Below are 25,988 nucleotides of genomic sequence, written 5' to 3'. Positions count from 1 at the left end.
GTATGTAAGCATAGTGCATACAATAAACTAAAATAAACAAATTGAATTAAATACAGTAAAAACTGATAGACCCTCTTATTTTTCACAGAAATATTTTATATATTCTGATATATTTTTTAATAACTGCAGAGACATTTCTTCTGACCTCGTTCTTCTCTCTTCGATTGCGACTCTTCTCTCTTCTACCGTCGCAAGTCGTTCAATAGATTCAGCTATTATCTATAATATTAATGTACTATTAATAAATAATTAATATTATCTACATACCCAGATAGCACAAAATTTTCAGAAAATATTCTTAGAATGTTCTTAGGATGTATGAATGTGCTTAGAACGTTCTTAGAACGTTCTTTGAAGATTTGTACTGGGTATCCAGGTAATATGTAAATAAGTGTAAATAAAGTATCTCGACAAAAATATGGACAATATAAAATATTCTTAAACAGGAAACTTTTAGCTTTACAATTTGCATAGTTTTTATCAACGAAATTAGTTTTTATATTTTTATAATTAAAAACAAAAAATGTTCTTCATCATTTTACTGAAACCTCGTTAATAATACATTGTATTTATCTATAATCATTAATATCCCACTTCATTATTCTCTTTTCATTCGGTTTTTAATTTCAGTTATTGTGTTCTATTGTTATTCATAATTGGGCATATCATTCATAATATTCTTGAAAAAGGGTTCACAAATTAAAGATAATTGAATTCTCTTAATTACAATAAATAATACTCGATTTTTAAGTAACAGCTACAAGTAATTTCACATTCTTTAAACATCTCACTTATATGAATATGAATATAATAAAATTTTGTATATATTTTTCTATATAGTTTTCTTTAATATCTAAAAATATAAAAATAATTAAGTAAACAAGTTATTTATAGGATTTCTTTTTACCTTCAATGCAGAGGCGTTACTTTGTGCTATGTTGGTGAATTGTTCACGCGTGTTTTCAAGCTGCATACTGCATACGTTGCCTGTTTTTTCCTATATAAAAGATTATATCGCAAATAACGTTGTACATTAATTTAATTTCGTTCATGTATGAGTCTTACGATTGCTCGAAGCAGCGTCAGTTGTAGGGCATGTGATAATGGATTTCCGCACACCGAGCTCTGCTGTTCTTTTTTTAGGATTTGGCTTCCTTTTTGTAGAAACTGGCAAACTTCTTCTTGTTTCGGAATCAGCTTCAACTGCTACTGCAGCTGCAACAGTTGTGACTGCATCTGGATAATCCAGTACGGCTTCTTCGACATCTTGTAATGTCAAATGCTCCTCTGTTTTTATTTAAAAATAAAAATAATACATAATTATAATTTATATGCTGATAGAAATCTAACTAAATATCTCTTTAAAAATACATTCAAACGCAAAAAACCCGGTACACTAAAAATTTGGGAAAAAATTACAAAATTTCAAATGATCATAACTTGGTAAATAATGAAGATACAAATATGCGCAGAAATGCAAAATGAAGCTTGAAACGTCCTCTTTAAGAATATCTGAATGGCAATTATGCTCGGCCATTTTTTTCAAAATGGCGGATGATAAAGTGAGAGGATGCAAAATTGATAATCAAAGGTCCGTGTTTGCGATGGTCCATGGTGTACATCAGGTATCGCAGCGTAATGGGACCAAATGCACAAGAAAGTATAGAGTGTTATCTTTAAAATGCTACTTTACCGAGCTCGATGTGATCATTTTTCACTGACAAGGGACATTCGGCAACGCGGAAATTCAAAAAAATCTGAAACTCTGCATAATTGTAGAGCAGATATACCTAATAACAAAACAATTTTTCGTTGATGCCCAAAAACGGTTTTAAGGGTGGAAACAACCCCTTGAACAAAGTTGATTTTTGTCTTTCTAAGCGAATATTATCGAAACTATTAAAGATATGAAAAAATGTTTTAGACAAAAGTTTTATGGTTTTAAAAGTACTTTATTATGCTATATTTAGATTTTTAAAAAATGTAAAATTGTGTATAAAATACCCCCCCTCCTTCTCTTTTTTCAAATTGTTAAAATCAATTGTCCAACCAAAATAAAGCTTATTTTATGACAAATTCAACCATATATAATAACATTATGTTTGGAAAAGGCAATATTGAAAAAAAAATTAAACATGCTCTTATATGTATGCTACGCGTACCAAACTTAAGGATTCGCTACTTGACGATGGCATTTCTTTCTTCCTCAAATCTTCCTCATAATTGCAAACTGTAAAAGATAAGGAAGGAAGAAAATAGAAAATCTAAAAAAGCAATAAAGTTGATGTTAAGAAGTAAGTAGGAGAAAAATAGCATGATAAGGATACAGTCACTAATATTTAAAAATGTTATAAATTATAAAATTTCACGTAATAGACGTTTATTTTGCCAACATTGCGGCTACCTTTTTCATTAATTTAAACGACACGCGTAAATATAAATAAATATGTGTGTGTGTGTATGTGTGTTTTTGTACGTGCGCACGTGTGTGTACATCATGGCAACATGCAAAACACTTGTCACAAGTTTTATGACTGTGCGACCAAAATAGCACTCTTTATCAAGTACAGTGCAATCAAGGTTCATTATATTGACATATGTTATCTTCATTCATTTGCATATAAAAGCTGTCCATTTTGGAATACATTTCAGTGTTATTGAAGCAGTTATTGAAGCAGTACGTATATTATTATTGCTGTGAGAAATGTTTAATTAAAATATCCTTAAGATTTGTATCATAATGTCAGTAATAAATCCAGCTAATGTTATTAATTTGTTAATTGCGACATTTCATTTCACAAATATTGCAATAACTCCTGTTAATCATCAAGAGGTGGAACTCCATGATACAATTACTGATTTAATAAAGAGTGCTATACATCACGATATTACGATCGAACATGAGTGGGGACTTAATTTTGACGATCCATCAGAACCGCATGACGTACAATTTGTAGATGTGTACGATATTGATGCTGAAGAAGATAATTATGGAAATGAAGTTTGCACTGTGGATGATGAAGGTGGAAATGTAAACTTAAATTATAAGAAAAAGGCAATCGAATTTTGGAAGAGTGGAAAGAAAGGACATTTGTCTCTTACTTCTGTACAACATCGTTTTAGAAAAGTAAAGTTTAATTAAAAAATAAGAAGAATAATATATAGTAAAATATTTGAGGCTTTTACGGTGTACAGTGACCGGCAGTGATTCGTTCCGCGACAGAGAGAACTCTATTTCCCCTCTCACGGAACGCATCATTGTCGGTCATTGTACATACAGCTTTGACTATAAGTATAAAGCATCCCAAAAAATTTATTTAAATTGTGTAACAAAAACATACTATATGAATATATGGAGAACATAATATAGTATACGAGTATATGGAAAAATAATATAATAAAAAAATATAATATAAGAATATGTGGAAAATAATATTTATTTTACAATATTTATTGTAATATAATATAATATAATATTAATATAATATAAATTATAATATAAATATAATATACATAAATATAATATACACATTATATTATAAAATATTAATATAATATTTATTGTAAAGAGATTATATATTTACTATGAGTATATGCATTGATTTCTAGGAAAATACAATGAGTTAGAGATGCTTTATACTTATGACCAAAGCTGTAAATTATATAGTTAGAGTCGCGTTGTTTTTTATTTCAAGTTTTACAATTTGATGTTTCGTGAACATTTAATTCGTATATAACTTCTTTTATTTTTGAATTCGAATTGTTTAATATTGAGATTTGTTTTCTTCTAGGTAAAATCTATTCAACAATTGCACAGATGGCAAGAACATGTAATGCGTGGGGGTTCAAATACAGACAAACTTGTAGTTATTGCTGAATATGTTCTTATAAAATTCCAAGAAGCTGTTAATAGAGGACTTATTATTCATGATATTCATGATAAATCTGCGAAAATGGGCACTAGAAGCAAAGGAACAAGTGGATTTTTCTTCATTTAAAGCAGGAAATTGGTGGATATGGAATTTTAAAAAGGCACATCGTATTACATTACGCAAAATAACTGCATTTAAAACGCGGTCTTCTCATTTAACTGATCTAACTATACGTCAAAACGCTGAGGAATTTGTAAATACAGTAAAGCCACATATTAATGTAATCGGTGCTGAATCAACTTATAATGCGGACGAAAGTGGCTTTAATTTAGAAATACATGCAGGAAGAACATTAGCTAATGTAGGAGTGAAGACAGTTGGAGCTACTATCCAATCTTTATCTGCTATGACTCATAGCTACACCATTATGCCTATTATATCTGCAGATGGACATCTCTTTTCGCCTTTGTATATAGTATTAAAAGAATCTACTAGTGTTTTTGGACCACAAGTAGAACAAACTCTTTTTAGACCAGTGAATATTTACATTGCGGCTTCAAAATCAGGGAAATTGACAACTGAACATTTCAAAAATTGGTTCCAAGAAGTGTATCTACCAAACACTGGAGAGAAAAGTATACTACTGCTTGATTCATGGACAGGACATTGCCCGAACCAATTGGAAGAACTTGTACCAAAAGACAAACATGTAAATATTCTAACAATACCAAAAAAAACAACTGCTTTTATACAGCCATTAGATGTTTTTGGTTTCAGAATCTGGAAAAATTTTGTTCGAAGCTTTTCTGATAGTGTTATTACAAATAATTATGACATAAATTTACATTTACGTAATAACATAATAAAATTGCAATCTTTAACACACAATCAACTGTCTTCTCCAAGATTTCGAAATTTATTTAGATATAGCTGGTATAAAAGTGGTTATTTATCAACACGGCCTGAAAAATTTCATAATCCAATCGATTATTGTTATTTTAAAGAAGAAAAACGTATACCAAAATGTAGCATTTGTGGTAAAATGGCTTTTATACGTTGTGCATGGTGCAAGCAATATTTTTGTTTTGAACATTTCTTTGAGCAATATCATTATTGTAATAATTATATAGAATAAATAATATTTTACTGTCCTCAATTCCTGTAAAATTTGTATATATTATAATCCATACCAAAATATAAGATATCTTTCACTCGAATATCTATATCGACTACTTAATTAATAAAACCTATATACTGAATGAAGCAAAACATATACACACAAATGTACACTGAATAAATTTATAAATTATATTTTTCATTATTAAATCCGTGTATGTTCTCCTTTTTTCTTCATATCATTCATTTCCTTATTTGTTCTTTACAATTGAATTTAAAAGATTATCTATATTAGGGTTATATACACTCTCTCTGCGTCCTCCTTATCATGCTGTTCTTCTTCAACTTACTTCTTAACATCAACTTTATTGCTTTTTTAGATTTTCTATTTTCTTCCTTCCTTATCTTTTACAGTTTGCAATTATGAGGAAGATTTGAGGAAGAAAGAAATGCCATCGTCAAGTAGCGAATCCTTAAGTTTGGTACGCGTAGCATACATATAAGAGCATGTTTAATTTTTTTTTCAATATTGCCTTTTCCAAACATAATGTTATTATATATGGTTGAATTTGTCATAAAATAAGCTTTATTTTGGTTGGACAATTGATTTTAACAATTTGAAAAAAGAGAAGGAGGGGGGGTATTTTATACACAATTTTACATTTTTTAAAAATCTAAATATAGCATAATAAAGTACTTTTAAAACCATAAAACTTTTGTCTAAAACATTTTTTCATATCTTTAATAGTTTCGATCATATTCGCTTAGAAAGACAAAAATCAACTTTGTTCAAGGGGTTGTTTCCACCCTTAAAACCGTTTTTGGGCACCAACGAAAAATTGTTTTGTTATTAGGTATATCTGCTCTACAATTATGCAGAGTTTCAGATTTTTTTGAATTTCCGCGTTGCCGAATGTCCCTTATGAGTTGTTCCAAATTTTGCTAAAAATGCGGTTTTCTTGTTAAATTTGCATAATTCAGTGAATAAGTATCGCATCAAGCTCTATAACGAAGTATTTTAAAGAAAACATTCTATACTTTTAGGTACTTTTCGTCCCATTGAGCTGCGACACTTACTTTGCTCCATACGCCGTCGCACGCTCGAACCTTTTTTTAGCAACTTTTCATGTTCTCCTTTTCATCATCCGCCATTTTGAAAAAATATTGTTGCGCACAATTTCGATAGATCTTTCGAAAAGTACGGTTTCAAAGCTTTCAAACCGTTTTTGAAATTTGCTGCTAGGATATTTAGGTGTCAAGATATTCAATTTCGAATTTGCAACAAATGTCGATTCAGCGAGGCTTAAGGGGCTAAGAGGCTCTGCGGTTCGTTTGGCTGTTTCATAATTTCAATAGCCGCGTTCATTATTCTCTATACAATAATTTACACAATTTTGCGAATTGGAAATTTAATTTTTATCAAAAGTTATCATTCTTTACCCTTCAGTTACGCATGATCACTGTGGTATACACTTTAGTTCGCGAAGCTGTCCCTAACTCTCTACCTTCTCCGTACGATTGGCCATTATGGTACACAGCTTGAATATGCTGTTCAGGATCGCGCCTGAGTTCGCGGTAACCCGGCGCGCGGGATGCCGAGTCGCTGGATGCCACCTGAACGTCGAAATTCCCTGGCACTCCTAGTCCACGGAGCCGCCGCAACGCGGCGATCTGGGTTGTCGCGCGCGCGAGCCCCTCGGCTCGCACGCGAGTTCGAGCTACCCAGGGCATATAAGAGTGCCCGCGGAAACGATCAGAGATTGCCTTCGTACAGCTTTTGGCCTTCGTACGGTCCACCGCCGATAGTGGCACTAACTCTTGTACGCTGGACTTCGCGAGTTTGTCAGTACGCCGGGCTTACGTTCTGGCTTGACTGAGATTCTGTCGGTGCGCCGGGCTTTAGCGCCTGGCTTGACAGGATTTTTCTTAAATGTATGTGCCAAGACAATAAACAAAGACAAACAATTTTCCTTTTCCGAACGTGTTCACTCCGATAAGCGCTGCCTCGTGCGACTTTTCTTTTTCCGTGATCTTTTCCTTTCGAGGCGCGTTGCTTCGTGCAACTTCATCAATTTAAACCATTATTGATTGTTTCGCATCGAAATTATTGCGTCGATTATGGCGACGATAAATCCTGAAAAGGCTGCTCAAGTTATTGCTTTAATTGAAGATGGCAGAAGTCGAAGGTACGTTGCTCAGGCACTTGATTTGTCAGTGTCAACTGTGCAACGTGCTTATGCCAGGTACATACAAACCAATTCTTTCCATAGAAGGCCTGGTTCGGGACGTCCTCGATGTACCAATCACAATGATGACCGATTTATTGTTTCAAATTCGTTAAGAGACAGACATCGAACATCTGTTCAAATTAGAAACAATTTAAGGGATGTCCGCAACATTAATGTATCCGTTAACACCGTTCGGAGAAGATTAAAGGAACAAAATCTGCTTTTGCGCAGGCCAGCAGCTGTACCTTTGCTTAAATGTCACCATCGCGTAGCTCGACTCAATTTTGCAGTTGAGCATAGAGACTGGACTTACGCAGACTGGAGCAAAGTACTCTTTAGCGATGAATCTCGTTTTTGTGTCTATTCTCCAGATGGACGAGAACGAGTTTATCGTCGCGGTGGAGAACGATTTGCAGACTGTACGGTAAGTGAGAGGCATAGCTACAATGGAGGCTCTGTAATGATTTGGGCAGGAATTTCAGCTAATGCTCATACAGATCTGTACTTTTTTGACAAGAATATGAACGCAGATGTATAGGTGGAAGACATACTCATTCCGTATGTTGTTCCATACGCACCCTTCATCGGAGAGAACTTCTTGTTTATGCAAGACAATGCTCGACCACATACTGCGAGAAGAGTGCTTGATTTCTTCGATGAAGTTGGCATAAATCGACTCGATTGGCCAGCAAATAGTCCAGATTTAAATCCAATCGAACACTTATGGGACAACCTCGGCAGGAAAGTACGAAATCACGTACCTGCTCCTCAGTCACTGCGAGAACTGCGAATAATTCTCGAAAACGAATGGAATACAATTACGCAGGATGAAATTAAAAGACTAATAAGGAGTATGCCTGATCGTATGAATGAGGTAATCGCGCACGAGGCAGTCATACCCACTATTAGTACACACACACCACACACACAGCAGAGAGGGTTTGGAGTCATTAATTACTGCAGGAGTGACGAACTGCGGGGTCCTTATCTCTGCTGTAACACCACACACACACACACACACACACACACACACACACAACAAGGAGGGTGTGAAATCTTGAAATACTGTGGAGCTGACGAACCACGGGGTCCTTATCCTTGTGGTATACAAACACACACACATACACACACACACACACACACACACACACACACACACACACACACACACACACACATACACACACACTACATACAATGGGACTTTTCCTACCAGTAAAACTCCATGCGGTTTATATTGGGAAGACTTACAACCGTAATTTGAGCTAATGACAGCGGTATCTTAAAACGCAATTCATCTTTATTACGTAATATCGATTACGCAAAATGAAGAACCTAAATTGAATTTTACTTTCATTTCCCTGGCTTTCAAAATAATAAATGCAAATCATTGAATATATTGTGCAGGTTATGTAAATTATTATATAGAGAAACATGAACACAGCTATTGAAATTATGAAAGAGCCAAACGAACCGCAGAGCCTCTTAGCCCCTTAAGCCTCGCTGAATCGACATTTGTTGCAAATTCGAAATTGAATATCTCGACACCTAAATATCCTAGCAGCAAATTTCAAAAACGGTTTGAAAGCTTTGAAACCGTACTTTTCGAAAGATCTATCGAAATTGTGCGCGACGATATTTTTTCAAAATGGCGGGCGATAAAAAGGAGAACATGAAAAGTTGCTAAAAAAAGGTTCGAGCGTGCGACGGCGCATGGAGCAAAGTAAGTGTCGCAGCTCAATGGGACGAAAAGTACCTAAAAGTATAGAATGTTTTCTTTAAAATACTTCGTTATAGAGCTTGATGCGATACTTATTCACTGAATTATGCAAATTTAACAAGAAAACCGCATTTTTAGCAAAATTTGGAACAACTCAGTGAAAAATGATCACATCGAGCTCGGTAAAGTAGCATTTTAAAGATAACACTCTATACTTTCATGTGCATTTGGTCCCATTACGCTGCGATACCTGAAGTACACCATGCACCATCGCAAACACGGACCTTTGATTATCAATTTTGCATCCTCTCACTTTATCATTCGCCATTTTGAAAAATGGCCGAGCATAATTGCCATTCAGATATTCTTAAAGAGGACGTTTCAAGCTTCATTTTGCATTTCTGCGCATATTTGTATCTTCATTATTTATCAAGTTATGATCATTTGAAATTTTGTAATTTTTTCCCAAATTTTTAGTGTACCGGGTTTTTTGCGTTTGAGTGTATATAATGTCTCCACTTTATTAATTTCAATTGATATTACCATCAACAATGCTGGGAAATTTCTCTTTCAATCTTTCCTCGTTTGCGAAGATAGTATCTCGCAAAGTTAACGTCTGTGGGATTTGATAAAGGGGATCTTCGTCATCCATCTCAAGTCGTTCAATATTTTCCTACAACAAACAATTATTATAACGTAAATTGTTTCTTTATGTACGTATTATAATTATTTTAAATGGTTAAAGAGATACATTGAACATATATACGTACATCTTCTTCCACGCAACTATCAGGACAATGCGCATTTTCCTCAACATAATCTAAACCAATTACAGACACTACGCGTTGTTCAATATTCTGCAATGGGGCTTCTTCAGCTGGAAAATTGCCTGTGCGTAAGCGCTCAGCTCTTAACTTGCTTGCTTGCCTCGAAGAAACGCTCTTCAGATCCTGCCATACCTAAATATATTAAATATAATAATGTAATATGCAAATCCCAATCAAATGTATCCCAGTAAACTAGTCATATAACAGAAAAGCAATTATATAACATTGATATTAGAATGTCAGCTGAATAAGGGAAAACATTACATAAAATTTATTTAACATGTATCAAGATACTGGGATTTACTACGAAATATACACATGTCCGGAAATCAAGGTGGGAAAGTAATTTAAAAAATCTCAATTACTTATATATAGCTTATCGCATTTGCATCATATTTGTTTGCTCTTGGTAAAAATGTCTGGAACATATATTGTGTAAATAGCTTAAAATACGAGGGCGGTCCGATAAGTACTTAGCCTCACCGCCCGATGGCGCCACTATCGCAAGAGAAATTTACTATCGTGTAGTACATTCTCGTAGACGGCTACTGTCGAAATTTCAGTCGAATCGGACTCGTAGTTTTGTTTTGACCGCGTGTGGAAGCGGGCGTGTCCGCGGATTTTAGAAAATGGAAAAAGAGCAATATCGGTCGGTGATTCGATTCTTGTTTTTGGAAGGGAAATCGCGCAGCGAAATCAAAGAGCGCTTGGATGCTGTGTACGGTGACTCTTCTCCTTCGATGGTGACCGTCAAAAATTGGTTTAACGAGTTTCAACGTGGTCGCACGTCGGTGTTTGATGAGCCATGCCCAGGTGCCCCGAAAACGGCTACCACGGAAGATAACATGACAAAAATCCACGATCTCGTATTGGCAGACCGCCGATTGAAGGTGCGCGAGATAGCTGAGACAGTAGGCATTTCAAAAGACCGCGTGGGTCATATCCTGCATGAAATTTTGGGCTTGAGAAAGCTGTCGGCGCGATGGGTGCCGCGTTTGCTCACTCCGGACAACAAGCGCAACCGTGAGACTACTTCAGAGCAGTGTTTGACGCTGTTTAAGCGCAATCCGAAGGAGTTTCTGCGTCGTTTCGTGACCGTCGACGAAACATGGATCCACTGGTACACACCAGAGACCAAGGAACTGTCGAAACAGTGGACTTCACCCGGCGAACGTGCTCCGAAGAAGGCGAAGACTGTCCTATCGGCCGGAAAGGTGATGGCCACCGTTTTTTAGGATTCACAAGGTGTGATCTACATCGACTACCTGGAGAAGAGCAAAATGGTCACAGGGCTATACTATGCCGAATTATTGGGCCGATTCGACGTCGAATTGCAGAAAAAACGGCCCCATTTGGCGAAGAAAAAAGTGCTCTTCCACCATGACAACGCACTGGCTCACACCTCCGCCCTCGCCACGGTCAAATTGGTCGATTGGGCTACGAACTGCTGCCCCATCCACCGTATTCTCCAGATTTGGCCCCGTGCGACTTCTTTTTGTTTTCAAACTTGAAAAAGTCACTCGCCGGGCAGAAATTTGAGTCGAATGAGGAGGTCATCGCCGCCACGGAGGCCTACTTTGCAGACCTCGAGAAAACGTATTTTTCAGACGGGTTAAAGAAGTTGGAGCATCGCTGGGTCAAGTGTATCGAGCTAAAAGGAGACTATGTTGAGAAATAAATCGCCACTTTTCCAAAATTTTCGTTTTTCTTTTGTAGGCTAAGTACTTATCGGATCACCTTCGTATATCTTACAGTTTGCCACTGCTTGACCCGCGACTTCTTTGGCCCGGGTAGAGAATTTAACCTTTTACACAGTTCATCCCACTGCATCTGCAGTTGCAGTTTCCCCTCATTTCCATTAAACCGGCCGGCAGTGAAACGGCTATGCTTTTCCATATAGGATACCAAATCTTCAATTTGCAATGTTGATGCACGCGAAGAACGTTGCTTTTTAACAGTACTACAAAAAATATTACTGTTTATTGATAGTACAATTCTCTTATTAAGTTATCGAATAGTATTTATTAGTATACCCACACAGCACAGATGTTTAGGGGACGTCGTAAGGAGATTCTAAGGATGTCCCTATGTCCTACGTACGTCCTTTGGATATTTTGTGCTGTGTAGATAAATATTACATTATGTGTATATATATTAGGTGCGCAACTAAGTTCTCGCTGTTTTTTTGATGAAAATGCAACTTTATTGTGAAAAAATGGTTACAAATGAATCATTCAAAATATTGCCCATCGCTAGCGACAACTTTTTCCCATCTTTCTGGCAGAGCTCGAATACCGTCACGGTAGAAGTGTTCGTCTTTTGAGGCTATCCACGAATCAAGCCATTTTGAGATGTCTTCATATGAACGGAACTGCTGATTAGCCAGACCATGTACCATCGAACGGAACAAGTAATAATCGGACGGCGCAATATCTGGGGAATATGGCGGGTGTGGTAGGACTTCCCATTTGAGCGTTTCTAAGTAGGTTTTAACGGGTTTGGCAACGTGAGGCCGAGCGTTGTCATGCTGTAGAATCACTTTTTCGTGCCTCTGCTCGTATTGTGGCCGCTTTTCGCGCAGTGCTCGGCTCAATCGCATCAATTGAGTTCGATACCGTTCCCCAGTGATGGTTTCGTTCGGTTTCAACAGCTCATAATAAATAACACCGTCCTGGTCCCACCAAATACACAGCAAAACCTTCGCAGCGTGAATATTCGGCCGAGCCGACGATGTAGAAGCATGACCGGGCAGTCCCTATGATTTTATTCTCTTTGGGTTGCTGTAATGAATCCATTTTTCATCACCCGTAACGATGCGATGAAGAAAACCCTTCCTTTTTTGCCGCTGGAGCAGTTGTTCACAGGCGAAAAAACGACGCTCAACGTCTCTTGGCTTCAAATCATAAGGAACCCAAGTTCCTTGTTTTTGAATCATTCCCAACGCATGCAATCACTTGGAAATGGCTTGGCGGGTAACTCCTAATGCTGAAGTAAGCTCTTTTTACGTTTGGCACGGATCCTCATCGAGCAATGCCTCCAATTCAGCGTCTTCGAAGGTTTTTGGCCTTCCTTCACGCGAACGGTCGTCAACATCGAAATCACCGTCTTTGAAGCGACGGAACCAATCACGGCACGTTGTTTCACTTAGAGCAGCATCTCCGTAAACTTTTTGAAGTTCTCGATGCGCTTCAGCTGCCGTTTTCTTCGAATGAAAGAAGAAAAGCAACACTTCCCGCAAATGACGATTATTTGGCACAAAATCAGACATTTTCACACAACCAAAAGTATATGACGCAAAAACAAAATCACTAATGTGTCAAAGCGGTTTGTTTACCATATGTCTAAGCTTGGTTGATGACGTTTTGGTTATGTCACAATCGACCAGCACTTACTGCGGGAGCCATCTCTTGAAAAACAGCGGGAACTTAGTTGCGCACCTAATATATATATATATATAATAATGTAATATTTACCCACACAGCATATATATATATATATATATAAATAGCATTAAAAATATATATACATACCTACTTCTACTCTCTGACATGATGCTTTCTCTTGTATCTTCTCTTTTTCTACATAACTCTATGAATACGGTTATGTTTGTAAAACTTGAAAATTGCGGACTTTCTCATAGACTCGTTACGCGATTGGTCGAATTACGATGTATTTTCACTTTTGTCTGTGACTGTCTCTCGACCATTTGTGACGTCAACCGACGATTGAAATTCGTCGGTTGCACCGATGATTGTCGGTAGTGTCCATGTAGAGAATAGGTGTGCATCGTTCTTGTCGGTCACGCAACCGACGTTCGTCGGTAACGACCGATACCGACAATTGTCGGTAGACATGTACAGAATAGCGCTCCAGTAATTCTTGCTACACTTCCGACAAAACGAACGAGTTAGTGTACACTTAGTGTAAAAGTGTAAAAAGTGTAGGCAAAGAAAACAAACCTTTTGTTCTACTGAACTAGTGTCCCTAGAAGTAAAAGTCTGGCGAATGTGGTCCCATTTTTGATTGGCTGGATACAGAATGGCGGCACCAATCAGGGATATGTAGGCACGCGTAATATTTGAATAGCAGTAACAAGAAAAAGAAACGTCAAATAAATTTTTACATGTAATATTTTATTAAATGTTACCATTATTACATTATAATAATACATATATTCAAACATATTTATTTTATTGAAACGTACATAGCCATAGTTTTGCTGTCATAAATAGGTGTTTTTATTTTACTGGTGTAACAACTTTTGCGGAGTTTAAATTTAATAAAACGGATTTTTATTTTGTATTGTAAATTATGACATGTTTCTAATGACATACATTGAATGTTTCATTTTGTCTAGAAAAAAAGTAACTATATTGAAATTGCTATATTGAATTTGCTTAACATGCGGTAAGTAACTTGTGATAACATTATTCATGTTTAGAAAATAATTGAATGTTGTATTATTTACAAAAAATAATGTTTTTGCGCGGTAACATTTAAGACTAACTAGTCGCGAAAATTGTATTTTAGGATCATATGTTTTAGATCCAGCGGAAGCAATACATTTATCGCAAATGTTTTGACTTTTACAGATACTTGATATGATATATCCATAATACAGTGAATTTAATTCTAGATTATTCAACTGTATTATTTTACTTTCAACATTAGGTGCAACACACATTTCTTCAGCTTGTTTATTAAATATTTTTTTAGGACGTTATAAAAAATCAGCTAATAAATCACCACTATCTACTGCATAATTAGTATTTGGTAAGGCCTGTAAATATTGAGAAACAGTAATATGTTTTAAACTATACTGAAATTGCAACGCATTGGGAATCGGAAATTTTTTTCTAACATTTGAGAAGAGATTTTCTACAAAATCATTAGAAAATCGTGCTCCTAACACAAAAAACCCCGTTCTTTAATCAAAAAATCGGCTAATTCTATAAAAATTTTGTTGCGATCATAAGGCCAGTTTGGACTAGTTTAAATACACCTTTATTTCCGACCCGCATGTCCCGAAATAACTCAATGCACGATTAAAAAAATTCGACGGTTGTTTTATACGTTTCAGTATTCTTTCTATCTGTAGATTTGTTTCCAAGGACAAGTACCGTATGACGAGAAGTAATGAGATGAAACCATTTACTAACAATATCAATGAATGTTGCTGTTGTAGAATATTCTGTATAATTTTGTTCTTCACTTAACAAATGAAGCGTACCACTCACATCATTATTAAATATGTATGGCTTTGTTTACTCTCATTTTATTAAAGCGTGTAACGGTAATACTATCTTTGTTTAATTTTGGGATTAGTTTTAAATCTAAATTCTCTTGTTCCTTCACTAATTCTTCTAAATGTGAAACTGTGACAATATGAGATGATAGTTGACGCGTTTTAGTAAATGTTTGTGGCAACGCAATGAGCTTATTATTGATAATAGCGGCTCTAAGGTTTTTCAGAAGATGTGGTCCATCCGCAAAGAAAAATAATTTGCGATTACAATCTACTGGGTATGGTATAGAATTGTATATAGCAGAATATCTATGAACACCAATGTTAGAAAAACTTCTCCACATCGCTTGAATAATGCCTCCCATGTCAGTTATAGCGCTCTGCACACGCAGACCTATATTTTCAGCTGCTTTAATAATGTTTTCAATAAGAGGTTTTAAATGTGCACCATCATATCCAGCAGGCGTTAATTCATAACCTACAACCTGTTTCCATCGGCACAATATACCGCCGAGCATGAAAACTAATCCATGCGTAGCTTGTACTTTTCTCCTTCAAAACAGAATGTATATACATATATACTATATACTAGTAAACTATAAATATTATCATGATTATATTGAAATACTGGGATACTCTTCAAGATAATGAAATTGTACAGAGTATTGCTTTTACTCTGTTCACTGTAATATTTCTGCTATTTGAATATGATAAGAACAATTACAGATAAATAAACTAGCAGATTCCGAATTACCACTTCATGAAAAACAGACTTCGGAAAAGGGCAATATGTTTTACATATTTATTCATAATTCCATTCATAAGTTTATTTATTTATAAATCCATTCGATAAATGTTTACTGCAATGTTGTTTTTGCGACAAACGCTATGTTTTAAATACCGTTTTAGAAACGTTATAAAACAGTTCCTAACTATATATAGAAATGTAAATAATATGTTTTACACTTGATAGATCAAACCAGTTTCTCACAGGTTTCTTTAAAACCAGTTTTTCTTTATCCTTCATGTTTTGATAAGTATATACATACATCTAAACAACGTATATGAAATGAACATGTGCTACCAGGGATTAGCCTTCCAATAATAAAACTGTTACAATAGTTAGTATAGTTAATAAGACAAAGTACAAAATTATTACATTGAACAGAATAAATGAAATTTCCTGTACAATAACATTAAAATGTTTATGAGTTACCATGATTGTTGGGAATAGTAGACAATCCTACAGTGGAAGTTGCAGAAGGATCGGGTTGTTCTCCAGGAGTGAGAGACATTTCATCAATACCAAGGATGCAATCACGTTGTCTGTCATCTTCAAATTGTAACACTTTTTCTTTCATGGCATAAAAAATGTCACTTAATATTCCCGGGCTAAAGTTGAAACCTTCAAGACTTTCTCTTAAAGTACGCGTTGACGGCAATGGGATGTTCTGTTTGATTAGCTCTTGATAGCCACTATTAGTGCATGAGAATCGTATCCTAAGCGCTTTTTTGATGGTTGGTTTGGACCACTTGTACGCACGTCGCCTGCTCGGTTTCGACTGCAGCCACTGAATTTGATCAGAGTTGAATACTGTTTGAAGTAACTGTCTTGACTGTAACAAACTATTTTCTACACGCAGCCTATGTGTACTTCTGTGCCGTCTAATACGATTCATCAGAGTCTTCTGTGTTTTGTCACATTTGCGAAGTACTTGATTGACATCATAAAGTTTTTGCTTCATTTGTTGTACTTCTTTTTCCTTATGTTGCAGTTGTCTTCGTAATAATGATATTTGTGTCATAGCACTGTCTAATGTAGGTAGTGTTGATGATGTAGCTGTGAAAACACATTTATGATCACTTTATTATTTACTTTCTCATTGGATTACATTACTTACTTTTTACTACTTACTTTGTATATTATTTGCTGATACTAAATGATTATTGCAATGTACGCCTGGTCATGTACATCTTGAATGTCAATACTCGACAAACATGAATTATTTTGTGCAGGGATTGTAATAATGCTTGTAGTGGTTACCTCACGTTTATCGTTATATACAGAAAACATTGTTGGTATTGCTTTTATCTTTAATTTTTTACTTCCGTCCTGTCGTGTTTTCTTCCACATTTCTTCTGCAAAATGAGCCTATAAAAACAACAAAATAAGGAACACGTTTTATTCATTATTCTTATTGTATAATATTAGATTATTCTTATCGCCTATTTTTTATTACATTATTCTTATTGCATACTATTACATACTTACCTCACAAATTGCTGTATAACGTTTCGGTTTCCAATTGTTTCTTCCGATTTGTTATAACCACAGTTTTTGTATTTCCTTATCCTGTGGGAATCGTCTCATGTAGAAACCGTCCTCGCTTCTGTTTTTACATCCTGCTATCGCACAACCCGTCATTTCTTACAAGCATCTATTTCTTTTACTGTCTTTTAATATCGCACGTATTACAGAAGGTTCGCTGGACTTACGGCGAATATATTGTCAGATGCATGTGCACCCGTTGAGACCACGTCTACAGTAAGTGTAGTACAGGTGTAGCAGCCATGTTGTATAACTAGAACATTCGCCAGACTCTTACTTCTAGGGACACTATACTGAACGCGGCCAATAATACTCTAGGACTGAGTTCCGTTTCACGCATTATGCGCGCATTTCCTACAGTATATGTAACATGAACTATATATAAATGCGCGCATATGCGTGAAACGGAACGCCGCCTATGTGACTTTTCGTCAAGCTCCGCCCACCACCCAGCCACTCAATGGTCACCCGCTAGGTGGAGAATCGGAACGCAGCTCAGGAGAATGGCGTATGGGTACACCTTAAGCCCATTGCACGTACAAAAGTTTTAAGGACATTCTACAATACATGTCGTAAGCTGTAAGAACTGACCAATTATGGCCGATTATTTTTATAATAATTGATTGTGATTCGCCAATTCGTACGGCTTACAACTTACAACACGTATTGTAGAACGACCTTTCGTCGTAACCGTAAGTCCGTAAGCAAATTGACCAATCACAATTCGTATATTTCGAGATGCTGGATTGTGATTGGTCAATTTGCTTACGGTCTTACGGTTACGACTAAAATTTTGTTACGTGCAATGGCCTTTACTACCTAAAGCCACATACCAAACGAACGAACGAACGTACAAGGTAGGAAACCTTAGCAAAGAAGACTAAGCAGATATATGGTGTATAGAGATAGAAATGAGGACGGATCTCTTTTACACGCACGTTAATAGAATCAAGTTCAGTTATTCGACGTAGCATTTAATTAATACATGTTTGTGTAGCATCATTAGAGCGAAGTATCTGTCTCGCGAAGCGTTATTGATTAACACGAAAAAATTTTAGCGTTTGTCGTGCGATTTCTCGGTTGACGGAAGTTCTTTGCGCGTAGTGACGTGAGCTGTGTGCACATATATATGTTGCTAGAATACTCACAAGTAGGAATTTCTCGCATGCTAATTTTGTGAATCATCAATCAGTTATTACACGAAAAAGATCGACCTATTGGGCGTTTTGTTGATAACTGCGTATATTAAGAATAAATTATCATTCCGTGATAAGGATACACCTTGTCGTCTTTGACGAAGTGTCAGCGCGAGGTACGTTTTACGTAAATTCTTTTATTTCGTTATCGCCATCACCTAATTTTCGTTATAAATAATGTTGAAAGGTATTCGATAATTTGTTATGCACGATAATTATAGTTATAGTTCCGGATAAATTTGCCCGCTTGTGGGAAATACATCATTTATAGATTCACAAACTCTTACTGTTAAATATCACACATGAACAGTGGACTTCAAATTTCGGATTTTATTTTGATATGCCAGTAAAAATATATGAATAACAGTTCGATAAAGTATTTGTATAATAAATTGAATTTGTATAACCTAGCTTGACATAGATTGTTCAAGATGGATATTGGGTTCTCATCCTATCATAATGGTGGCCCTGCCAGGGAGCAAGATTTTGGTAGATTATCCCAGACTATAGGTACTTCGATATTAAAAGTATCACAGAATGGTAAGTTGTTAGATTAATCGAACTATAACTAGTATAAGAATGATAGAATTTTTCTTTATTTTGATATTTTTTTACAGTATCTTCTATGCAGAAAATGGTCAATCAATTAGGCAGCTCTACTGATTCTCAGGAATTGAGAAATCAGCTGTAAGTTTTACAAAATGAGATATATAAGAAAATGTTAATTGATATTACGTGTAATTGTGTCACTACAGACATCAGATACAGCATTATACACAACAGTTAGCAAAAGATACCAGTGTCCATTTGCGAGATTTGGCTATATTAGCGAATAACTCTGGCTCTACAAGCCCTGGTGAACAAAGACAACGCAAAATGCAAAAGGAACGCCTTCAAGATGAATTTACGAGTGCATTAAATTCTTTTCAAGTAAGGAAAAATATATCTTTTTACCGACAGTATCTCAAATATGAACTTCAACTTGTAAATTTAGGCTGTACAGAGGCTAGCTGCTTCTAAGGAGAAAGAAATGGTCAGGAAGGCTAAAGCTAGTGCAGGTATTGCTCCGTTTGGAGAAAAGAAACAAGAGACACTCATAGAATTGCAAGATAGCAAAACATACACAACTGATAATACACAACCGAAGATGATGCAACATCAACAGCAAGAGCAATTGAATTTGCGTCTATTGGAAGAGCAAGAAGCTAGCATCAGGCAGTTGGAGGTAAAGACTGTCAAATTTGTGTATTCAGGTGCTGTAATGTTATATTTTTTACTTTTGCAGAGCAACATTAGCGATATTAATCAAATCTTCAAAGATCTTGGAGCTTTAGTGTACGATCAAGGAGAAGTGATTGATTCTATAGAAGCTTCGGTGGAGAGAACCGAGGTGTCGGTTAATGAGGGTGCATCTCAAGTGAGGCAAGCAAGTATCTATCAAACCAAATTACGCAAGAAGAAGTGCGTCCTTATATTGATCGCGGCAGTTGTATTGTCGATTCTGATTGGAATAATAGTTTGGCAGAGTTAAATGCACACACTGTACAGTGTGTTGATACACGTAGTGCTAAGAAAGACTGCTGCTAAATATACAGATTGCAAAATATTCAGCCTCAGTAATACACACATTCTTAGTGACGTTCCTCTTTGACTTCAGTTATTTTCAGTATCCAGAAAGTACAGACATATTTAATGGAGATACATGCAAAGAAAACGTGAGAAACTGACATCCTAAAAAAATTGAGTCATTTTGATTGTGATAATCATTGCGATGTGAGTTCTAATTTGCGAGTAAAGTTTAAACGACACGTCTGAGATTGCCATGGTCCATTTGTATGTTTCAGTACTTATATAAAGTGCATAATAATCCATTCATATGATAAACAAGTACACGTGCGCGCACTCGTACATATAATGATAAAATAGGCGATATAATGCGAATGTATTTAATAAAAGAAAGCGTGTATGTAATATTTGTATATGGATGTAAAGTACTTTATTGTCCGATTGCGTAGATGAATATATGACCGTATGCGTGCTTATAAAATATTTTAAGAATTATTCCTACCAAAAACAATAAGTTGAATGTTAGAAAGAAAGAGAGTCAGAGAGAGAGAGAAAGAGAGAGAGAGAGGGAGGGAAGCAGGGAGGGAGGGAGAGAGAGAGAATGTATATTGTAACATTATATGAGAATTATAGGATTCATATAAGTTAGTGTATTATATATATTTAATTTAATAATGTTGATTCATTTTGATTAAAATATAGTGATGTAAAAAAGAAGTTGGGAAACCAATGACACTTGTACCCGTTTGTTACACACAATTTGTCGAGAAACGATACGGAATTCTATAACGCGCCGACAAGCGACGACAACTTGTTGTCATATTATTTTTCTTCATCAGTAATTCAATATGTCTCATTTCCTTTTTGTCATATTTCGTAAGCTTTTCTCATTCGCAGCCGTCGCATTTGTCATCCGTCAAGCGAGATGTCGATTTTCCCGTCGAGTCACCGAGGTTCCCTTTCCTCGACCGGCCCTGCCGCGGGTCGATAGAGCCTCTCACTCTCTCTCCCGTTTCCACATTGCGCGTTCCTCTCGCGTACAACGAGGAGAGAGGTGAGGCGTACGTAGAACGAGAGACCGCGAGTTCTGTCAGTGGCCTTTCGGACACGAAGGCGTCATAGACGGAGATCGTCCACGGGAACGTGCGTCTCTCCTTTTCTCTGTCTCTTCCCGCCTTGGCGTGACGTCTCTGTCGTGCGCACGGATATTGCTGTACGGTAATTAATTTGATCAGCGCGGATCGTCACCGTGGAAGTACACCGCTCGTAGGCGTCTGATAATTAATGCGTACAGGAGAGATCGCAGAGTGAACGAGGGTGACCGAAAGAACGAGCGAACGAGCATACCCCGCTGTCTTGAGTGTGCTCCGGTTACTACTGACGTCGCCTCGCGACGTTCGCGTTGCATTCACATGCCATAACATCGCGAAAAGACGTCAAAACGAACGGTCGATCAGCTCTCTCGATTGAAAGCGCCTTTTCCCGATCGAGGAAGATCGTCCGCTTTTATTCGCTTCGTCTTCGCTCTACGTTGTCACCGTTCGCTATTTCAATTTCTCAGTTCTTCTATTCGAGAGATGTCTTTTATTGGTCGTTTGACTGCTGACTCCGTGTTAAAAAACGAACGTGATACGACGGATTGTGGTGTTATGTATATACATATATGTGTGTGAGTGCGTGTGCGTGTGTGCGTGTGCGTGCATGTGCGTGCGTGCGTGTGCGTGCGTGCGTGTGTGTGTGTGTGTGCGTGTGTGTGTATGTGTGTGTGTGTGTGTGTGTGTGTGTGTGTGTGTGTGTGTGTGTGTGTGTGTGTGTGTGTGTGTGTGTACATACACACACGACCGATCGTGAGATGTCATCTTGCTCGAATTAATCGGAATATTATCATGAGCGATTTATCTTACGAAAGTTTAAATCGTTGTTCAATGATGTTTTTCCTTTTTTTTCGTTAATGATGTTTTTCTTTTTTTTTTTTTTTTAATAAATTAGGGTTGCTGTAGTATTTGCTTTGTAATGCCCTTCCCGTGATAAATTCACCGATGAATTTGACAGATATTTATTAGATTTATTTAAATTATTATTGACCTCGACAATTCAAATTAAATTTTCTCTTGCTACGGCTCTAGGCACGTTTAGTATCAATCATTCATTGAAAGAAATGTCGGTGCATCTTTATGGTTTTCGTGTCTTTTAGGATTAGCTATGAAGAGCAAGTTCTCGATAAACTGAATTTCGAAAGAAACAATAAACGACACATTGATATTGTTCGATTAGTCGAAATACTTCTTATATTCAAAAATTTTTAATGAGAACTTAATTACCGCATATGCAGCGTTGGAAATTCAGAAGATAAAAGAGAAAGAGAGATTTGAATTTTTATTTAAAATTTGATTATGAGATGTACAATGATAATTGAAAGAATAAGTATATAGTCGTCCTTGATATTTTAGTTAAGCCGCCTTTAAAACCAAAGAAATTGATGAAAACGATGAAACTATTCTAGGATATTCTAGGATATCTTATATACATAGATGATAAATCAGGTAATGTAACCTTTATAGTTCACGAAGTTCATGAGAATATAAAATAAAAAGAATGTAGTGGTTAATGTCAGGCTTTAGATTAAAATAGGAAACAGAATACGTAAAGAAACGAATTTGAGAACACATCACGGTTTATCTTCTATAAGTTAAAACATACGATTAGTCATTAACATTATTTAATTTTCTATATTATTGTATTAGATCCCATATATTCTTCAAAGTTTTACGTTACAAGTTTTTTTTACGTATCTTCGATGATAATATTTTCAATAATAGCTAATTTTCAATTCAAATCCTCGATTAAAGTCTGATGAAGTAGAGCATTTTTTTTTAATTATGTTTAAAGATTAAAATAGATGTAAAATATTTAAATGTTGACTTTCTTTTATCGAGTTTATAATATTCTATGATTTTTCTGCGTTGAAAAAGGTGTTCTAGGTGTTTCTTATCTTCTCTCATTTAGAAGATCTTTGATTAAACTTTCGAAAGGAAGTATCAAGAAACATAATTCTAAAATTATGAATAATCAAAGAAGACAGAACTTCTTTTGGTGAGGCAAACGCGCAAATAAATCATGAGTTCCGATTCTTCGGTTAATTTGCCGCAAATTACGTCTGAAAGCTAGGAGGGAAGTATGCCAGAGCGAACTATTATGAACAGACAGAAGTTCTTCCACACATTGGCAAGTAATTTGCGAATGAATTCTCGAAAGAAATATTAATTGCAAGCGACCGTAGCTGAATCATGTTTTCAACAAATTTCAAATTTCGATACTTTCATTTCGTTCTTTCTCATGTTATCATCGAGATTGTTCATATTGAGAAGAAAATTGCGGATGTTAGATAAAATTTTAATGCAAATTCTATTGGATAAATGCAAAAGTTTTGATGGATTTTATGATAAAAAAGTGATCCGAATAATTCTAATAAAAACGATATATTCATTTTATTAAGTAATCGTTAAAAGTATGACTTTTCCAACGATATTTTATAGACAAGGTTGGGAAAGTTATTTTATAAACGTATGTAGTTACAGTTACAAGTCTTTTTTACAGTACAGTTTTTTTCACTGAAAAAGTAACTAGTTACAGTTGCAAATTATTGACCTTCAAAAATAACATGTTACAGTTGTAGTTATTTACAAAGTAACGAGTCGTTATTTTTCAGTTACCTTTTTACAATAATTGTGCTATTATTTAAAACTTCGTAATTGGGTAAATTCCTTCAATTTTATATAAAAGTAGTTTGTTGATTATTATATTCCTCATATTGTATATAATTTTTACAAATTAGATTCATTAATTTAAATAAACAATTCATATTTATTCTTTAAGACTAATAATAACAATTATAAGAAAGTGCATGATTTTATGAAAATAATAAATCCTAAAAATAATTTTAACATCATAAATTAGAATTTTACATTAAAAATATATTGATATTTTATAAATAAAGACTTACATATCCCATATCTTTTCTTAAATTTGCAGTTAAAGTTTTATGCATGAATAATTTTTTTACCAGCGTAAATTTTGCAGAGAAATGCCCAGTACCCGTTTCCAAATTTTTGCTGTAACTTGAATCTTTTTTCATATGCTGGTCATAGCATTTTACAATCTTTCTCCGAAGATTGACATGTTTTATCCATTGCTTGAATTTTTTATATAACTGAAACCACACAGCGCATTTCACGCTGAGCGCAGATTATATTAACAAATAAGGAAGGCGACGCGCGACGGAAATGTTCAATAGGCGTGCAATTTTTTTGAAAGAAATAAGGTTGCGTTCGGAAAGGAGACTATCAGCGCTATTGCGTTTTTTATTTTTGTTTTATATCTAATGAATGATAAAAATAGATGATACAATAGCGCGTTTTCCAAATGCAGCCAGAATAACTATACGTAACTAAGTTAAGTTACAGTTATAGATGGAAAAAACAGAATGAAGTTAAGTTATAGTTAACAAAAAAAATTAACTGTAACTGTATAACTTCGTTACAGTTACTTCCCAACCCTGAATATATAGGGTGCTAAATTTCAAACATAATAGGTAAAAAATCTCGAAAACTATGGGAGATATTAAAAAAAGCTAAAACACGTTTTCTATTAGGTGCGCAACTAAGTTCCCGCTGTTTTTCAAGAGATGGCTCCCGCAGTAAGTGCTGGTCGATTGTGACATAACCAAAACGTCATCAACCAAGCTTAGACATATGGTAAACAAACCGCTTTGACACATTAGTGATTTTGTTTTTGCGTCATATACTTTTGGTTGTGTGAAAATGTCTGATTTTGTGCCAAATAATCGTCATTTGCGGGAAGTGTTGCTTTTCTTCTTTCATTCGAAGAAAACGGCAGCTGAAGCGCATCGAGAACTTCAAAAAGTTTACGGAGATGCTGCTCTAAGTGAAACAACGTGCCGTGATTGGTTCCGTCGCTTCAAAGACGGTGATTTCGATGTTGACGACCGTTCGCGTGAAGGAAGGCCAAAAACCTTCGAAGACGCTGAATTGGAGGCATTGCTCGATGAGGATCCGTGCCAAACGTAAAAAGAGCTTACTTCAGCATTAGGAGTTACCCGCCAAGCCATTTCCAAGTGATTGCATGCGTTGGGAATGATTCAAAAACAAGGAACTTGGGTTCCTTATGATTTGAAGCCAAGAGACGTTGAGCGTCGTTTTTTCGCCTGTGAACAACTGCTCCAGCGGCAAAAAAGGAAGGGTTTTCTTCATCGCATCGTTACGGGTGATGAAAAATGGATTCATTACAGCAACCCAAAGAGAATAAAATCATAGGGACTGCCCGGTCATGCTTCTACATCGTCGGCTCGGCCGAATATTCACGCTGCGAAGGTTTTGCTGTGTATTTGGTGGGACCAGGACGGTGTTATTTATTATGAGCTGTTGAAACCGAACGAAACCATCACTGGGGAACGGTATCGAACTCAATTGATGCGATTGAGCCGAGCACTGCGCGAAAAGCGGCCACAATACGAGCAGAGGCACGAAAAAGTGATTCTACAGCATGACAACGCTCGGCCTCACGTTGCCAAACCCGTTAAAACCTACTTAGAAACGCTCAAATGGGAAGTCCTACCACACCCGCCATATTCCCCAGATATTGCGCCGTCCGATTATTACTTGTTCCGTTCGATGGTACATGGTCTGGCTAATCAGCAGTTCCGTTCATATGAAGACATCTCAAAATGGCTTGATTCGTGGATAGCCTCAAAAGACGAACACTTCTACCGTGACGGTATTCGAGCTCTGCCAGAAAGATGGGAAAAAGTTGTCGCTAGCGATGGGCAATATTTTGAATGATTCATTTGTAACCATTTTTTCACAATAAAGT

At 36.0% G+C, this 25,988-nt stretch overlaps 3 protein-coding genes and 1 long non-coding RNA gene across 10 annotated transcripts in view; 2 read left to right on the top strand and 2 right to left on the bottom strand.

The window, feature by feature from the left end:
• Positions 1-69: 69 nt before the first annotated feature.
• LOC112588117 (uncharacterized) lies at positions 70-9,492 on the bottom strand. Its single transcript, XR_003112566.1, has 4 exons — positions 9,480-9,492; positions 1,066-1,287; positions 908-997; positions 70-219 (listed from the first exon to the last, which is right to left on the bottom strand). It is a non-coding gene; the product is annotated as an uncharacterized LOC112588117 (long non-coding RNA).
• Positions 9,493-14,897: 5,405 nt separating this feature from the next.
• On the bottom strand, positions 14,898-17,565 carry LOC105189341 (uncharacterized). Its single transcript, XM_025296705.1, has 3 exons — positions 17,281-17,565; positions 16,924-17,160; positions 14,898-16,848 (listed from the first exon to the last, which is right to left on the bottom strand). The coding sequence occupies exon 3, from the start codon at positions 16,811-16,813 to the stop codon at positions 16,214-16,216; it is 600 nt and encodes a 199-aa protein (XP_025152490.1). The 5' UTR covers positions 16,814-16,848; positions 16,924-17,160; positions 17,281-17,565; the 3' UTR covers positions 14,898-16,213.
• Positions 17,566-18,230: 665 nt separating this feature from the next.
• On the top strand, positions 18,231-20,582 carry Syx7 (syntaxin 7). Of its 4 annotated transcripts, none has more exons than XM_011156088.3 (7): positions 18,231-18,649; positions 18,945-19,073; positions 19,151-19,220; positions 19,289-19,463; positions 19,528-19,758; positions 19,819-19,963; positions 20,201-20,582. In XM_011156088.3, exons 2-7 carry the CDS (start codon positions 18,965-18,967, stop codon positions 20,224-20,226), a joined length of 756 nt encoding a protein of 251 aa, XP_011154390.1. In that variant the 5' UTR covers positions 18,231-18,649; positions 18,945-18,964; the 3' UTR covers positions 20,227-20,582. The 4 variants fall into 4 exon arrangements, with proteins under 4 accessions (XP_011154390.1, XP_011154388.1, XP_011154387.1 ...); XM_011156086.3 differs by having other exon boundaries at positions 20,191-20,582; XM_011156085.3 differs by having other exon boundaries at positions 18,955-19,073; positions 19,819-20,582.
• Positions 20,583-20,798: 216 nt separating this feature from the next.
• The window catches only part of Mctp (multiple C2 domain and transmembrane region protein), an 85,858-nt gene continuing 80,668 nt past the window's right edge, over positions 20,799-25,988 (top strand). For 2 of the 4 annotated variants that reach the window (XM_025296721.1, XM_025296717.1), the window contains exon 1: positions 20,799-21,317. The gene's annotated coding sequence lies outside the window, so the exon portion shown is untranslated. Of the gene's footprint in view, positions 21,318-21,340; positions 21,366-25,988 lie in introns of those variants that run through there. The other 2 variants (XM_025296718.1, XM_025296719.1) reach the window with 2 other exon arrangements.

Source organism: Harpegnathos saltator, unplaced genomic scaffold (genome assembly GCF_003227715.2).
Source record: "Harpegnathos saltator strain DR-91 unplaced genomic scaffold, Hsal_v8.6 scaffold156, whole genome shotgun sequence".
In the NCBI taxonomy this organism is placed as follows: domain Eukaryota; kingdom Metazoa; phylum Arthropoda; class Insecta; order Hymenoptera; family Formicidae; genus Harpegnathos; species Harpegnathos saltator.
This window is presented reverse-complemented; position numbering and strand designations above follow the sequence as displayed.

Excerpts from the sequence above, each read along its gene's own strand:
- LOC105189341 (XM_025296705.1), bottom strand. The coding sequence starts at position 16,813 with ATGACACAAATATCATTATTACGAAGACAACTGCAACATAAGGAAAAA.
- Syx7 (XM_011156085.3), top strand. The coding sequence starts at position 18,965 with ATGGATATTGGGTTCTCATCCTATCATAATGGTGGCCCTGCCAGGGAG. Across the intron at positions 19,074-19,150 it reads ATTAAAAGTATCACAGAATG|TATCTTCTATGCAGAAAATG; the intron begins GTAAGTTGTTAG and ends ATTTTTTTACAG. Across the intron at positions 19,464-19,527 it reads GTGCATTAAATTCTTTTCAA|GCTGTACAGAGGCTAGCTGC; the intron begins GTAAGGAAAAAT and ends TTGTAAATTTAG.